This window comes from Ranitomeya imitator, chromosome 3 (genome assembly GCF_032444005.1).
Source record: "Ranitomeya imitator isolate aRanImi1 chromosome 3, aRanImi1.pri, whole genome shotgun sequence".
Taxonomy (NCBI): Eukaryota; Metazoa; Chordata; class Amphibia; order Anura; family Dendrobatidae; genus Ranitomeya; species Ranitomeya imitator.
Window position 1 is genome coordinate 418,641,087 of NC_091284.1, and position 18,308 is coordinate 418,659,394.

Consider the following 18,308-nt stretch of genomic DNA (forward strand, 5'->3'; position numbering starts at 1 on the left):
ACCTGAGTGTCACTGCGGAAGACATAGCGGCGCTGCCGGTGGCACGAGGAGCAGGTGAGTATCGCGCACTGCCCCCCATCATACCTGCTTCTGGCGCCGTCGCTGCAGGTCTGTTCCCCGGCTCCGCATTTTCTTCCTGTATTGAGCGGTCACAGTTACCGCTCATTGCAGTAATGAATATGCGGCTCCACCTCTATGGGAGGTGGAGCCGCATATTCATTACTGTAATGAGCGATACCATGTGACCGCTCAGTATAGGAAGAAACTGCAGCGCTGGAAGAAGCAGAGACCTGCAGGGACTGCGTCGGGAGTAGGTAAGTATAATTATACAGCTCCCCTTCCCCTGCCGACCCCCGGGTATGACTCGAGTATAAGCTGAGAGGGGGACTTTCAGCCCAAAAAAGTGGGCTGAAAATCTCGGCTTATACTTGAGTATATACGGTACTCGTTACTTAAGATTTCCCGAGCACGCTCGGGTGTCCTCCGAGTATTTTTTAGTGCTCGGAGTTTTAGTTTTTAGCCCCACAGCTGAATGATTTAAATCTGTTAGCCAGCATAAATACATGTGGGGGTTGCCTGGTTGCTAGGGAATCCCCACATGTAATCAAGCTGGCTAACAGATGTAAATCATTCAGCTGCTGCAAGGAAAACTAAATCTCCGAGCACTAAAAAATACTCGGAGGACACCTGACCGTGCTCGAGAAATCTCAAGTAACAAGTATATTCACTCGTCACTAATCATAATGTCTCACTAAAAAAGTGAATAACAAGCGATCAAAAAGTCATATGTAAAAAAAAAAAAAATGGTATAAATGAAAACGCCAAACTGTTCTGCAAAAAAACAAGCCCTAATATGGCTCACTTGGCAAAAAAAAATAAAAAAGTTAAAGCTCTCAAAATATGATGATGCAAAAACAAATTCATTTTTGTAAAATATTGTTTATAGTCTGTAAAATGAGCAAAGCATCAACAAAGCTATAAATCAGCCTTAGGCCATGTTCACACGATCCTTTTTTTCATGCGGAATTGCCGCGATTTTCCCGCTGCGGGTCCGCAGCTGTTTTCCATGCAGGGTACATTACATTGTACCCTATGGAAAACAGGAACTGCTGTGCCCACAATGCGGAAAAAAAAAAAAAAAGCCGCGCTGAATAGCTGCGGGAAAAAAGAAGTACCATGTCACTTCTTTTTTCGGAGCCGCAGCGGTTCTGCACCCATTGACCTCGATTGTCAGGTCAAACCCGCAGTAAAACCCGCAGATGAAAAAAATATCTGCGGGTTTTACTGCGGTTTGTGGTGCAGAACCGCTGCAGCAGGAAGTGCGGGGAAGCAGGCGGAAGTGCGTGGGCGGAGTGTGGCTGCCCCCCCGTGCTCCGATCCCGCCCCCCCGTGCTCCAATCCCACCGCCCCGTGCTCCGATGCCCCCCCAGTGCTCCGATGCCCCCCCCGTGCCCTAATCTCCCCCCCTTATACTTACCCAGCGTCCCGGTGTCCGTCCGGCCGTCTTCTCCCTGGGCGCCGCCATCTTGCAAAATGGCGGGCGCATACGCAGTGCGCCCGCCGAATCTGCCGGCCGGCAGATTCGTTCCAAAGTGCATTTTGATCACTGAGATAGGTTATATCTCAGTGATCAAAATAAAAAAATAGTAAATGACACCCCCCCCCCCTTTGTCACCCCCATAGGTAGGGACAATAAAAAAATTAAGAATTTTTTTTTTTTTTTTTTTTTTTCCACTAAGGTTAGAATAGGGGTAGGGTTAGGGTATTTTCAGCCATTTTAACCCTAAAAAACTTCCTAGAAAACACACAGACTCTGCATAGAAAACTGCATAAAAAAAAGGATCAAAAAACGCATCAAAAAAAGGACCTGCGTTTTCTGCCAAGAGCTGCAGTTTTTTAAAAAACAGTCCTGAAAAAAAAAAGGATGGAAATCAGGAACGTGTGAACATACCCTTAGGGATGATTCCCATCTGCTAAGGTGACAAGGTCTCCCTCCCCTATTTTGGTTTCTGTAAACAAAATTATTAATTTTAACTTGATGTCAAAATGTTTCTTATAATTTAAAATTTGGCTGCAACTTGGTACGCATATGCTGGTCTTACGCCAATGCTGGACTATAAGTGACACCTGTTCGGTCGTTCCGTTAAGTTTGGTTTTCTCGTTATATTGTTAACCTAGAAATGCATAACTTGTATTACAACCAATTGCTCCTTATAAGACATGTTGTGATGTGAGTCACATGTAACTTTTGTTAAAACTATAAATAAAGAATGGAAAAAAAAAAAGCTATAAATCTGGTATCGTCGTACTCGTACCGACCTGACGAAAAAATTGGTCTTATCACTTTTACCGCATGGTGAATGGTGCAAAAAAAACCAAAATGGTGCCAAAAAAATCAACTCGTCCTACAAAAAATAAGCCCTCATACAGCTCTATTCACCATAAACTAAAAAAGTAACAGCTCTCAGAATATCGAGACAAAAAAAACTACTTCTTATTAAAATAAAATTTGGATGTTCACCATGCAGTATAAGTGATGAGGCAAATTTTATTCTCCGGGATGGTGCGATTACAGCAATACCAGATTTATACAGTTGTTTTTTTTTTTTAGGTTTTGCTGCTATCACACAGTAAAAATGTGTGCCTCATCATTTATACCGCACTGTGAACTTCGCAAACCCCCCCCCCCCCCCCAAAAAAAAAAACAAAAACAAACTGTTCTTGTACTGTTGTCTATTTTGTTCATTCTACTTTCCAAAAATTGGAATAAGGCTCTACTCACATTTATCCTGCTCTCTCCGCTGAACGCTTATGTTGGGGTTTCCGTGTAAATTCCCTAAAACGGTGATTCAGACAAAATCTCAGACAGAACCACTCGCTTATGAGACAGATGGAGTCACTTTGGGCTGGTCTGTGTTCTAGCAGTGTCCCATCATTTTAAGCGTCTTTTTAGCGCACAGATTTGCGCACGCCTAAAAAGATGGATGCCACCGGAGCAAACGCCAGAGTACAAAGGGTCTCCATCTGCCTCATTATGGTGGGTGGTTCCGTTGGAGGCTTTGTCTGGATCACATTTTTGTGTGATTTACACAGAAACCCTGAGGTAAGTGCTCAGCATAGAACACAAGAATGTGATCCATCCTTAGGGTATGTGCACACGTTGCGGATTCTCTGCGGATCCGCATGTTTTTTTGCGGTGCAGAAACGCTGCAGATCCGCAATTGATTTACAGTACAATGTAAATCAGTGAGAAAAAAAAAAATGCTGTGCACACTTTGCGGAAAATCCGCTGCGGAAACGCTGCGGTTTAAAAGAAGTAGCATGTCACTTCTTTTTTGCGAATCTGCAGCGTTTTTGTACCCATTCCATTATAGAAAACCGCAGGGCTAAAAAACGCAGCAAATCCGCAAAAAAAAAACGCAGAAAAAATGCACAAAAAACGCCGCGGAACCGCACAAAAAACGCGATAAATCCGCAGGTGCGTTTTCTGTCAGGAGAGGCAGAATCCGCACCAGAAATCCCTAAGGCTAATGTGCAACGTGTGCACATAGCCTTATTCTGGAAGTGACCGAAAAATATAATGTACCCCAAAACCAGCCCCCACTGAGGTCCGTCATCTGTCACTGGAACTATAGGTGGTTCCCATGTTATTGGTAGAATAAAGACTGGAAAAGCAACATGGCCCCCGCCCACTCAAATTCCAGTGAATTCTGTGCTCCCAAATACAGATATCCCCTCCTGAGCCCTATTGTGCCTAAACCACAATAAGCACCCACATGTTAGGCATTATTGTAATGGAGAGAAGGTACTTACCATATATACTCTTGTTTAAGTCAACCCGAGTATAAGCAGAGGCACCTAATTTTGCCTCGAAAAACTGGGAAAACTTATTATTAACTTGAGTATAAGCCGGGTATGCATTGTCCCCTAATCCCTATTCTGGTATGCATGGTTCCTTATCCCCATCCTTGTATGCATGGCTCCTTATCCCCATCCTTGTACGCATAGCTCTTTATCTCCATCCTTGTACGCATGGCTCCTTATACCCATCCGTGTACGCATAGCTCCTTATCCTCCTCCTTGTACTCATAGCTCCTTATCGCCTTCCTTGTAAGCACGGCTCCTTATTCCCATCCTTTTCTGCATGGCTCCTTATTCCCATCCTTTTCTGCATGGCTCCTTATTCCCATCCTTGTCTGCATGGCTCCTTATTCCCATCCTTGTCTGCATGGCTCCTTATTCCCATCCTTGTATATTTGGCCCCTATGAGAAAAGCATAAAAAAAAAACACATCCTACTTACCTTCCCTGCGCTCCTTCACAGCATCTCATTCCGATGCCAGCAGCTCCTGCGGCCAGGCGATCACGTGTCCCTGCTCATTAAGGTAATAAATATTCACCTCTCTCCACGCCTATGGGAGTGGAGAGAGGTGAATATTCATTACATTAATTAGTGGGGACACGTGATCGCCCGGCTGCAGGAGCTGCTGGCATCGGAATGAGTTGCTGCGAGGGCGCGCAGGAAAGGTAGGTAAAATGTTTTTGATTTGTTTTGTTTTTTTTATAATGGAAGCCTGCGGCTGTAACTGTGCACACCATAAGAAAAATGAGTTTTCACTGCACTGGCAGGGGGCACATGCTTTTCCTGCTGCCACCGTCTCCTGCAACCCGCCGCTCCCCCTCAGTAAACTATGACAATGACTCGTGTATAAGCCGAGGGAGGCATTTTCAGCACAAAAAAATGTTCTAAAAAACTCAGCTTATACATGAGTATACGGTAATTTACTGGTGTGTATCAACAGAAGCACAAGCTGGGCACAATGTATGGGGGCGCTACAATATATGGAGGCACTACGCTGTTTCCTTGACTGCCAAATGGCAAATCTGCCTCATTATACAAGTAGGAGTGATGCCGCCACCTGTACTTTAGTTAGATTGTCATTAAGGCACTTTAAAAAGCTATTATATAACAATATACTTACTGCAGTCATCATGCTATTTTATGTATGTTCAGAATCAACTAAGTGTGGCTCTGACTGCTGAATTACCAATTTGCTTAGTTATGTAGTGATAAATCTCCCGATATACCTACACTGACTTGCTGTTCAAGGTCCTGGGAAAGCTAATTGACAAACCTTGTGTGTCTGTAAAAGAGACTGCTTAAAGGGATATTCCACTTTTACATTTTTCCTATCATGTAACATACCAAAATGAGATAGTACTTGCCCTCCCTTGGTCCTGTGCTTGTTACCTGGTCTCAGCGTTTTGGCTGCAGGGGAGAGGTCACGTTGACAGCTCACATCACCGCTGCAGGCAGTCATTGAGCTCAGTAGTGGACAACCCCTTTAAGAAATAAAGCTCAAAGTGTATCAGGGCATTGAAAAGTTCAGATTTACATCTTTCTTGTTTGTCATGAAACATTTAGGTGGAAAGAACACAACCCCGGCTACTGGACAGGGGTATTGCATGAACGGGTGTGGACCCTGACTCAGAAAGATGGCCACTTATGGTACACCGTGTATCCCTGCCCAGAGACAACAGATAGTGAGTTTGAAAAAGAAGTCCGAAGAAGGCCCCTCAAACGAAAACTGCCCCACACTGTCTCTGACACAAAGCAAGAAAAAGACACAATAAAGCAGGAAAACGAGGAAGTATCGGGAGATTTTGCTTCTCCAAGTGCTGACTGTAAGAAAGACAGTGAGATTTTACAGAATTACTTTCAATTGCAAGTCCGTCTGGATGAACTCTACAATCAATGGGGAAAGTCTGACAAGCACTTTCTGAAGATAGCTAAGGAATTTCCAGGTAAAATTCTTGATATGACGTTCCACATTTGCGCTTGTCATCCAACAGTAATATCTGCAAAGGCTGCAACATCTAGATATCACTTATACATACTGGTTATGGTGCACCCTGCTGTTCTTCTGATGTTCTCTGATGACTACCAAATGTGTGCAGTACTAGTGGTCATACATTCCCAGTTGCTCAGTCTGCATCGCCCACATCGTTACGTAGACAGTGATTCTTATTATTGTGCAGGCCAGCAAATAAGAAATGACATACTAGTAGCGTTGTTTCACCAGCACTCCACATTACGTAGATGTTAGGTAACCCCAGGGGTCTCCTAAAAGGGATTTTTTTCAGCACAGAATGACTGTTGAAACCAAGTACAGGTGCTCGGTGCGTCACTGCGGGGGCCAATCATTTATATACATCTCACCTGCTTGGTTTCCATCTATCTCTACCCGTCTCTGGCTCTATGAAGCCAGAGCTGTCAATCAAATATGGGGTGTGAAGATGGAGGGACAACAACCAGGTGAGAAGGTGGATATAAGTGATTGGTCCTACCTTGAAGCATCGAGCGTCAGGACTTTGAACAGTCATTCTGTGCTGACAAAATCTCTTTTAGGAGCCCCCTGGTGTTACCTAACCTCTACGTAATCTGGAGTCCCTTTAACAAGTATGTACCAGCAATATTTACCCATAGAAGCTTTTATTTTCCGTCTGTGATTCTCATTTATGACATGAGTATGCATGGTCTCTCTTCCAGGGATTCGAGTTTTGCGGCAGGATCCTGTAGAATGCCTTTTCTCTTTCATCTGTACCTCCAACAACCACATTTCTCGCATCACTGGAATGATTGAGCGCCTGTGCACTGCTCTGGGAAAAAGGCTATGCCAGCTTGACCTGGTGGAGTACTATTCGTTCCCCACACTTCAAACACTGGCAGGCAGGTAACATGCCAGTCCTTCTTTGGGGGGCTGTCTATATGTTAGTGGGCAAGTCTGCAAAATGATGCACATTTATGTACTGGTGGGGAAAACTGCTCAGATTGACTTGGTAGTAGTCAAACTTCAGCATGTGTGATGATTTCAAAGACAGTCTAGGGGTCTGTGCACACAGTGTCTTTTTGTAAAGCTAGCAAGTTTTTCAGCGGGAAAACTCTTCAGGGCACACCGGCATATTTTGTTCTGAAGTGTCTTTTTTTCCACATAATTTTGGTTATTTAATGAGCGATCTGGCCAACTGCATTTTTAACTAAAAAACTTGTATTGAACAAACTAGTGAGTGGCTTCCCTCCTCCCTGCTGAAATCTCACATTGCTCAGTATAAGCTGCAGCTGTGAGTCTGGCTGGGTGGGTTCAGATTTCCAAATGCAAATCATCACGTTTATGACCAATGTAAATTTACCATGTTTTCAACGTGTGTTTACTCTACAGCTGATGATACTGAGGCAAAGTTGCGAGATTTGGGTTTTGGTTACAGAGCAAAGTTTGTTAGTGAGAGTGCCCGGGCAATATTGCAAAAACAAGGTCCTGATTGGTTGGATACCCTTCGACTGGCTCCCTATGAGGAAGCAAAATCTGCATTATGTGCTCTGCCAGGGGTGGGAGCCAAAGTAAGTATTATTTATGGCCTGTCATTCAGCACAAGTAATAAAAATGATCATTGCCGGTAAAAAATGTTATTATTTGGTTACTATAATCTTACAGACCTTTAGCTACATATATTGTTTTGTATCAAATTAACACTGTTCAATGGTGGAGGTAACGGGTGAAATTAGGGCAACATATTGTACAGTATATGGTGTAAAATGGCCAGACCTACAAGATTACAGCAGTATTATTAGGTTACATATACTATATTGTGGACCTCTTATGTGATTGATGAAGCTGCACAATTAGCCCCATTGCTTTAGTATAGTTAGGATTTTAATTTGGTATACTTTTTTTTTTTTTTTTTTTTAAAGGTTGCAGATTGTGTTTGCTTGATGGCTCTAGATAAACCAGAGGCTGTACCGGTGGATACTCACGTCTGGCAGATTGCAAAAAGAGACTATTTACCCCAGCTCGGTCAGGGTAACAAGACTCTCACAGAGCGGGTGTACCGGGAGATTGGTATGAACATTCAGTTTGTGATCGGAACTATTCGTGTCATTTATGTAATAATTTACATGATTGTTTTCTAATACATAGTGAGGGCACCCTTCTATGCACTGAGCCTATACAATTTTCTAGTGCGTGGGCACCCTACCTAATACATAGTGAGGGCACCCTTCTATGCACTGAGCCTATACAATTTTCTAGTGCATGGGCACCCTACCATGCACTAATCCTATATTATTTTCTAGTATGTAGTGAGGGCATCCATCTATTCACTGAGCCTACAGCGGGTACGGAAAGTATTGAGACCCCTTTAAATTTTTCACTCTTTGTTTCATTGCAGCCATTTGGTTAAATCAAAAAAGTTCATTTTTTTCTCATTAATGTACACTCTGCACTCCATCTTGACTGGAAAAAAAAACAGGAATGTAGAAATTTTTGCAAATGTATTTAAATTGAAAAACTAAAATATCACATGGTCATAAGTATTCAGACCCTTTGCTCAGTATTGTTTCCTCAGACCAGATAATCTTATTTCTCATAGTCTGGGAGTCCTTCATGTGTTTTTTAGCAAACTCTATGTGGGCTTTCATATGTCTGAGTAGAGGCTTCCTTCGGGTCACTCTGCCATGCAGGCCCGACTGGTGGAGGGCTGCAATGATAATTGACTTTGTAGAACTTTCTCCCATCCCCCTACTGCATCTTTGGAGCTCAGCCACAGTGATCTTGGGGTTCTTCTTTACTTCTCTCAGCAAGGCTCTTCTCCCATGATTGCTCAGCTTGGCTGGACGACCAGGTCTAGGAAGACTTTGGATGGTCCCAAGCGTCTTCCATTTAAGGATTATGGAGGCCACTCTGCTCTTAGGCTAGGGTCACATTGCGTTAGTGCAATCCGTTTAGCGCTAGCGGATTGCGCTAACGCAATGTTTTTTATGGGGCCGCGTTCGGGGTCGCGGTAACGTCCCCGCTCTCGCAGATCCCCGATCTGCGAGAGCGGGGAATGGACCGCGGGCGCGCCTCGGACGCTGCAAGCAGCGTCCGCGGCGCGCCAGGAATCTCCAGCGCGTCGCTAGCGCGTGCCGAACATGGCACGCGCTAGTGTAGCGCGTTCCCATTAGCGTGAATGGGCGCGTTAACGGCCGCGTTGCACGGCGTTAATTTCGCCGTGCAACGCTGTCCGTTTAACGCGGTCCCATAACGCAATGGGAACCCAGCCTTAGGAACCTTGAGTACTGCAGAAATTCTGTTGTAACCTTGGCTAGATCTGTGCCTTGCCACAACTCTGTCTCTGAGCTCCTTGGCCAGTTCCTTTGTCCTCATGATTCTCATTTGGTCTGACATGCACTGTGAGCTGTGAGGTCTTATATAGGCAGGTGTATGCCTTTCCAAATCAAGTCCTATCAGTTTAATAAAACACAGCTGGCCTCCAATGAAGGAGTAGAACCATCTCAAGGAGGATCACAAGGAAATGGACAGCATGTGACTTAAATATGAGTGTCTGAGCAAAGGGTCTCAATACTTATTACCATGTGATATTTCAGTTTTTCTTTTTTAATAAATTTGCCAAAATTTCTACATTTCTGTTTTTCAGTCAAGATGGGGTGCAGAGTGTACATTAAAGGGAAGATGCCTTGATTTTAATTGTTGTATTAATAATTATTGATTATCAGCGTTACCCCACAGCTGTGACTGTCACCCGCGGTAATGCTACCGCTGGTACTGTTGGTCACAGCACTGCAGGATCATGTTGGCAGATGTCAGCGTGTTTCCGCAGCTGACTGAGACCTGTGGTAAAAAAGCAGGCGCTGGCCAAAGAGACTACTACTCCCATCGTTAAAAAAAAAAAAAAAAAGTAAAATTACATACATATTCACATAAAAATTAAAAAACATTATACTCACCTCACACCAAATCCCTCACACCCTCGTCTCCTAGAAATATTGTAAAATAATAAACCACCATATACTCCCTGTCCACCGTAGTCCAGGTAATCCAGATTGTCCTGCAGCGATCTCACATGTAGAACAGTCACATCGGGAGATGTGACCGCTCTACCCGGCCGCTGGCGATACACTGACAGGAGCTAATCGCTCCTGCAGTGTTTGTAGCTGTAACAGTTCATCGGAGTTCATCAGGAACTCTGGTGCTCTCACTTACAGCACTGCTGTGTCAGACTTTTCCCATGCAGCAATGGTGCCGTAAGTGAGAGAATCAGAGTTCCTGATGACTCCGGTGAACTCTCACAGCAGCACAGTGAAACACTGCAGGAGTGATTACCTCCTGTCAGTGTATTGCCGGCTGTCTTTGATAGCAGTCATATCACTGATGTGACTGCTCTCAAAGTGGTTAGGATCGTCATGGAACATTATGGATTTTTTTCTCGGCGGACAGGTGAGGAATATTTGTGGCTTATTATTTTATTTTTGTTGCAGGAGACGAGGGCCATTGGTGGATTAGACATTCAGTAAGTATGGTTTAATTAAGATTATTAAAGGAGTCTGTGTCATTATTTCAAATAAAGGACTTTATTCTGGCTGTGTCTTTTATTTACCATATAACTATAGGATTAGTAATAGAGAGGTGTCTTATAGACGCCTCTCCATTACTAAGCCATGGGATGTTGTCACCAGACAATACAAAAGTGACATCAACCCCACAAATATTACCCCACTTGCCACCGCTACAGGGCAAGTGGGAAGTGCGAGGCTAAGCACCAGATTTGGTGCATCTTATAGATGCACATTTTCTGGGGCGGCTGAGATCTGATGTTTTTAGCCTGGGGGGGCAATATCCATGGCCCCTTCCTAGTCTATTAACCCCTTCCTGACCTATGACGCATACGCTGCGTCATGAAAGTCGGTGCCAATCCGACCTGTGACGCAGCGTATGCGTCATGGCGGAATCGCGTTCCTGCAGGTCGGGTTAAAGGGTTAACTGAAATTTCTCCCGACCTGCAGGGACAGGGGAACTTGTATTTTAGCCCGGGGGGGGTGGCTTAGCCCCCACTTGGCTATGATCGCCCTGGTGACCACTTTGTCACCACCCCCAGATCTGATTGGAGCTAGCGTCCATGTGATGCTAGCTCTCCATTCAGATGTGGGGGGGGCGGAGAAAACCATGGCTGCCTCGCTGTCCAGCTTCATGCCTTCCATGGAAGCTGAACAGCGAGGTGCCTGCATACTGTCCTGCCACATACAGCGATCGCTGCTGCAGTCATCGCCGCCGCCGCTACAATCATCGCCGCCACTGCAGTGGCCGCCACCGCCAGGTGCTCCCCTCTGCTTCTCTTTTCCCCTTGTCTTGCGATTCCATGCCCCCCGACCTTCGCTCCTTCCCCACTGCCCCGGAGTTCACTTCCCCCTGCTGCTGCCGGCTCCATTTCCTCCTGCTGCATCGCACCTGACAGCCCCCGCCCCAGTGATCCCCCTGCCTCGCTGATGTCCTCTCCTGCCCCATTGATGTCCTCCCCTGCCCTGCTGATGTCCCCTCTCCCCGCAGATCTCCCCTCTGCCCTGTGGATCACCCCCTGACCCGCTGATGTCCTCCCCTGCTCCGCTGATGTCCTCCCCTGCTCCGCTGATGTCCTCCCCTGCTCCACTGATGTCCTCCCCTGCTCCGCTGATGTCCCCCCCGCCCCGCAGATCTACCTCCTGCCCTGTGGATCACCCCCTGCCCCGCAGATCTCCACCCTGCCCCGCTGATGTCCTCCCCTGCCCTGCTGATGTCCTGCCCTGCTGATGTCCTCCCCTGCCCTGCTGATGTCCTCCCCTGCCCTGCTGATGTCCTCCCCTGCCCTGCTGATGTCCTCCCCTGCCCTGCTGATGTCCTCCCCTGCCCTGCTGATGTCCTCCCCTGCCCCGCTGATGTCCTCCCCTGCCCCGCTGATGTCCTCCCCTGCCCCGCTGATGTCCTCCCCTGCTCCGCTGATGTCCCCCCCCCGCCCCCGCAGATCTCCCTCCTTCCCTGTGGATCACCCCCTGCCCCGCAGATCTCCCCCCTGCCCTGCTGATGTCCTGCCCTGCTGATGTCCTCCCCTGCCCTGCTGATGTCCTCCCCTGCCCTACTGATGTCCTCCCCTGCCCCACTGATGTCCCCCCCTGCCCCACAGTTCTTCCCCCCCCCCCCCCCCAGCCCAAGTTTTCCCATTAGGGTTAGGGTTGGGGCTAAAATTAGGGTTGGGATTAGGGGTAGGGGTGTGTTGGGGTTAGGGTTGGAGATAGAATTGGGGGTTTCCACTGTTTAGGCACATCAGGGGCTCTCCAAACGCGACATGGCGTCCGATCTCAATTCCAGCCAATTCTGCGTTGAAAAAGTAAAACAGTTCTCCGTCCCTTCCGAGCTCTCCCGTGCGCCTAAACAGGGGTTTATCCCAACATATGGGGTATCCGCATAGTCAGGACAAATTAGACAATAACTTTTTCGGTCCAATTACCCTTGGCAAAATAAAAATTTGGGGGGCTAAAAAACCCTTTTTGTGGGAAAAAAAATGATTTTTTGTTTTCACGGCTCTGCGTTATAAACTGTAGTGAAACACTTAGGGGTTCAAAGTTCTCTCAACACATCTAGATAAGTTCCTTGGGGGTCTAGTTTCCAGTATGGGGTCACTTGTGGGGGGTTTCTACTGTTTAGGTACATTATGGGCTCTGCAAACGCAATGTGATGCCTGCAGACCATTCCATCTAACTCTGCATTCCAAATGGTGCTCCTTCCCTTCCGAGCTCTGCCATGCGCACAAACGGTGGTTCCCCCCCACATATAGGGTATCAGCATACTTAGGACGAATTGGACAACAACTTTTGGGGACCAATTTCTCCTGTTACCCTTGTGAAAATCAAAAATTGGGGGCTAAAAATCATTTTGCTTGCTAAAACATAATTTTTGAGGAAAGAAAAATGATTTTTTATTTTCACAGGTCTGCCTTGTAAACTTCTGTGAAGCACTTGGGGGTTCAAAGTGCTCACCACACATCTAGATAAGTTCCTTGGGGGGTCTAGTTTCCAAAATGGGGTCACTTGTGGGGGGTTTCCACTGGTTAAGCATATCAGGGGCACCCTTCTATGCACTGAGACCATATCATTTTCTAGTATGGAGTTAGGGCACGCTTCTATGCACTGAGCCCATGTCATTTTCTAGTATGGAGTTAGGGCACCCTTCTACGCGCTGAGCCCATATCGTTTTCTAGTATGGAGTTAGGGCACCCTTCTATGCTCTGAGCCCATATCGTTTTCTAGTATGGAGTTAGGGCACCCTTCTATGCTATGAGCCCATGTCATTTTCTAGTATGGAGTTAGGGCACCCTTCTATGCTCTGAGCCCATATCATTTTCTAGTATGGAGTTAGGGCACCCTTCTATGCTCTGAGCCCATGTCATTTTCTAGTATGGAGTTAGGGCACCCCTCTATGCTCTGAGCCCATATAGTTTTGTAGTATGGAGTTAGGGCACGCTTCTATGCACTGAAATTACGGTATACAATTTTTTGGTACGTTTTCTAGTATGTTGAGAAGGGCACCCTTTTATGCACTGAACTTACACAATTTTGTAGAGTAATACAGAAAAACACAACTTTTTTTTTTACATGTAATGAAACAAGCATGATGCATAAATGCGTCTTAATGAATGATTTGAACAGAAGAAATAGAGAGATTCTATAAGACATATTCATCTATTGCAATACAGATAGATATTCCACTCCTCCAATGGAAGTCTGTGACTTTATATATTCTGTCAGACATTTCGCCCATTGGGCTCAATTGTTCAATTTAAAAAAAAGCACTGTTCAGTTTTTGTTTTGTTTTTTTGTATACTTTTCTAGGAAGTTGTGTACAGTACCTTTGCACACTATACCACCATACCCATTCTTTGTGGTATAACAACATATGCCACTAGGAAAAAGGGCAAAAGGGGCATCTGTCAGATGGTTAGTGAACCCATTACATAGACTTAGCATGTATGCCAGGCTTTTCCCGGTGAACAAACTGGGTGTACATCACTAACTTGATGTGAGCAAAGCCTGTCTCCGTTACTGTGTAATGTGTGTATTCCTCTCTGTTGTCTTCAAGGAGATTATTTTCATAGTCTCTGGGGTCCCTACGCTGGATGGGCCCAAGGGGTAAGTTCATGTGTCTATTGTACAGTTTGAAAGCACAAATATTAACATATTTGTATGAAAACATGTTGTAGCTTGGCACTTTTTTTATAAGGTCCTTGAAAGCACTCACAATAAAATTAGATAGTTTGTATTATATCGCAACATACTTTTTTATGGTAAGAGATGAGAAATTTTTTTAAAAAGTAGCATAAAAGTGACATTCATTTACTTTTTTTTTTCTTCATATGGATCAAAACATATACTACGCAAATAATCATATGTTTGGATTCAACAAGATGGGATGAGAGGAGATAGTTTTTGGATTAATGGTGATTATCGGTTTTATTAGGCTCAATGAATATCAGTTTTGAGTGTTAATAACTGTCCCCATTGATTAAACATTACATTAAAGCTTTTTCAAACGTGAAATGAGGTTCTAGAGTTGATTTCCAAATCATGTTCTATTAGTTCTTTCTGGTTAATAGCATTGAGGGATACCGGACCGCTTGGTGGGTTATGCCCTCTCCTAGTACACTAGTTAGCTTAGTTTTAGCCTCCTGTCCATAAGAGGCAGACACGACCTTTATCAGCTCTTCTGCACACTTTTTTTCTTTCCCTATTTCCTTTTTTTCGGTTTCTTTCCAGTTGGTATGTAGGTTCTCCACTTTACATCACAATCCAGGGAGGGAAATGCTGTGCACTCCACAGAAATGTATCTCCCTGCAGATGCTTTTTACCACCTGTCTCCTTCCCCCATGGCTGCTGCCTCAGCTCAACTCTGGAGAGCTAGTACCTTGCCCTTTCCAGTACCTTTACCTTGCTCTTCTAATGCAGCGTTCCTCTGTTACCCACTGGGCATGAAGATTGACCTCATTTCTAAAGCCGCTATTTTGGCAGCAGGGTCAGCCTTATTTATTTTACTCGCTTTTAGGTTTCTGTCTTTGTAGTCTCCTATGTTAGCAAAGCTTGCTTGGGCTTTAAAAAGCACCTTCACTAGGATTTTATGCTTTAGTTCCTCAAGAGGATCTTCTCAACCTCCCATCTCATTTTGCTGCATGCTTCAAAGTTATCATGCAGGGCTTCTCTTGGCACTATTTGTGGCTCACGCTGCAGCTATTTCCTTTGGCTGATTTGTGCTCCACTTTGCTCAGATCCTTTTCCCCTGTCTTGGCGTTCACAAAGGCCTTTGCTTTGCCTCTTGTTATAGAAGGCTAGCGCTTTGGAAAGCGCCTACATGACATCATTAAAGGCGTTGTCCACTACTGGGACAACCCTTTCTTGAACTAAATGTTTGCCCTGATAAAATAAAAAACCTATGCTCTCCTCCCATGCCGATGCCGTTCCCGCCCTTTCGGCACTTGCTCTCTCCACAACTCTCATGCAGCGTTGTGACACGTGTTGCCCCATCAGTGCTGGCGTCACTGTCCCCACCTATGTACAGATTGAACATGAAGAGGAAGCCAGGGATCAGCTGTAGCACGGACTTCCTTTTCATGTTCAATCCGTAGATAGGCGGGGACAGTGACGCCAGTGTTGATAGGGCATCGGGGTCACGTGTCCCAACACTGCACGAGAGCCCCGAGGAGAGTGAGTGCTGACACCGCAGGAACGGCGACGGTACTGGAGGTGAGTATAGGTTTTTTATTTTATCGGGAGCAAATATTTAGTTCAGGAAGGGGTTGTCCTAGTAGTCGACAACACCTTTAAGGATTTTACTTGGCCAAGCAATCTGGCTCCCCACATTCGGAAGCACTCATCAGCCATCTTATTTGCTCCCAGTAGTTCTCAATACATTTGTAATCACTCCTTCTGGGGAACCAACAGGAGGTTATCCTGACCCTCCAATTCCAGGTAGCCCTTATTCGGGCCTAAATTGCACTGATTGGCCCACTCCAGGACCGTGAACCTTACACAGTAAGCAGATCTCTCCTCTCTTGCTTCAACTTTTCAGGGAGATTTGAATAGCTTTTGTGGACAACAAAAGGAAGTATTTAGAAAAAGATTGTCTTCGCCTCCTTTCCCTAAACAGGTTGTTTTTTCGTCCCCTCTTGAAGGTTTGACCTTGTGCACTCGTATTCTTCTGATCCACCAGCTACAAGGAGTCATTGTCTACTGTTATGCGGTAGACTTTGCTGTTCCAGCCTGTTCAGTTGTCAAGAAGGATGGCTTGGTCAGACCAATCCTGGACTTGAACAGGTTCAGCAAATTTGTATGGGTATGATGATGTCACAGATCATTTTTTTTTATTGTGAAAGGTATCAAGATACATTCAATCACATTTTAATTTTGTTTTTAGAAACAATCAAAACTAAAGAAAATATACAGAAAAAGCATAAGTCATTGTGAACCAAAGAAAAAATTGTTCATATTAACGTTAATCGTTGGTATAATCATTCGCTTACGACAATTTACATACATTGGGAAAAATAAGTATTTGATGCCCTGACAATTTTGCAAGTTTTCCCACCTACAAAGAATTTAGAGACAAAAAAAGAGGAGAACCAGGAGCATATAGTAACAATATATTGTATATATTTGTACAAAATATTAAAATCTGGACAACAGTAATTGTAGCATGTATTCCACAGCAACACATACAAAAAGGGGGAAACATGAACCCTCAACCTCACCACCTCTACATTATAGAGGATGAGCATATGAATAGCTGTAAGCGGTAAGCTCCATGCAAATAGAGGTAATTCGTAAGGGAAGGAATTGATGCTGTGACAGAACACCGCAAAAAGTCTAGGGCAAGTGCACCATAGTGGCTACAAAAAATAGCCGTGCCACAGCAGAAAAAACTCAAATGAACGCTTACCTATGCATATGCTCATCCTCTATAATGTAGAGGTGGTGAGGTTGAGGGTTCATGTTTCCCCCTTTTTGTGTGTGTTGCTGTGGAATATATGCTACAATTACTGTTGTCCAGATTTTAATATTTTGTACAAATAAAGATTCTCTTTTATATATTGTTACTGTATGCTCCTGGTTCTCCTCTTTTTTTGTATCTAATGTTTGGAGCGATTATAAATATAATCTGGGTTATTACCACATACACTAGTATCCTTTTTTCCCAGATTTTTTTATGTATTCGGAATTCCGGTTATTACTAAAGAATTTAGAGATCTGTAATTTTTATCGTAGGGTATACTTCATCTGTGAGAGACAGAATCTAAAACTAAAAATCCAGCAAATCACATTGTGTGACTTTTACGTAATTAAATTGCATTTTATTGCATGAAATAAGTATTTGGTCACCTATCAACCAGCAAGACTTCTGGCTCTCACAGACCTGTTAATTTTCCTTTAAGAAGCCTTCCTATTCTGCATTCATTATTCTGCATGTATTAATTGCACCTGTTTGAGCTTGTTACCGCTATAAAAGACACCTGTCCACACAATCACTTACGCTTCCAACTTTTCCACCATGGCCAAGACCAAAGAGCTGTAAATTGTAGCTTGGTGAGATAGCAACAATTATTACAAATGGAAGAAACACCAGATGACTCAATCTACCTCAGTCTGTGCAAGATCTCGCCTTATGGGGTAAGAATGATTCTGAGAAAGGTCAGGAATCCGCTCAGAACTGGGAGGACCTGGAATGACCTGAAGAGAGCTGGGACCACAGTCTCAAACATTACCGTTCGTAACACACTACACTGCCATGGATTAAAATCCTGCAGGACAAGTAAGGTCCCCTTGCTCACGCCAGCACATATCCAGGCCCATTTGAAGTTTGCCAATGATCATTTGGATGATTCAGAGAAAGAATGGGAGAAGGTCATGTGGTCACATGAAACTGAAATAGATGATGTTTTTGATATCAGCTCCACTCAACGTGTTTAGAGGAAGGAGAAGGATGAGTACATCACCAAGAACACTGTCACAACCGTGAAGCATGGTGGGGGAAACCTCATACTTTGGGGGTGCTTTTCTGCAAAGAGGACAGGACAACTGCACTGTATTCAAGGGAGGATGGATGGGGTCATGTAGCCCAAGCTTTGTATGCAAACTTGGTCAAGAGCTACAGGAAACGTCTGCCCTCTGTAATTGCAAACAAAGGTTTCTGTACCAAATATTACTGTATGTTTTTCTGTTGTATCAAATACTTCATGTAATATAATGTTTATGTAAAAATCATACAATCTGATTTTTTTTTTTTTTATTTTTAGATTCTGTCTCTCACAGCTGAAGTGTACCTACGATAAAAATTACAGATCTCTCTCAATTCTTTGTAGGTGGGAAATCTTGCAAAATCGGCAGTGTGTCAAATACTTATTTTCCCCATTGTATACGAGTACAAATATAAATGAATACCATGTGACTGCTTGTGTATT

General features: G+C 44.4%; 1 protein-coding gene across 3 annotated transcripts in view; it reads left to right on the top strand.

Moving 5' to 3' along the window:
- The window catches only part of OGG1 (8-oxoguanine DNA glycosylase), a 35,601-nt gene that overhangs the window by 7,792 nt on the left and 9,501 nt on the right, over positions 1-18,308 (top strand). For 2 of the 3 annotated variants that reach the window (XM_069757201.1, XM_069757202.1), the window contains exons 4-8: positions 5,425-5,804; positions 6,550-6,729; positions 7,220-7,398; positions 7,750-7,897; positions 13,943-13,992. In XM_069757201.1, the coding sequence (XP_069613302.1) occupies positions 5,425-5,804; positions 6,550-6,729; positions 7,220-7,398; positions 7,750-7,897; positions 13,943-13,992 (937 nt within the window). The remainder of the gene's footprint in view (positions 1-5,424; positions 5,805-6,549; positions 6,730-7,219; positions 7,399-7,749; positions 7,898-13,942; positions 13,993-18,308) is intronic. The other variant, XM_069757203.1, reaches the window with a different exon arrangement.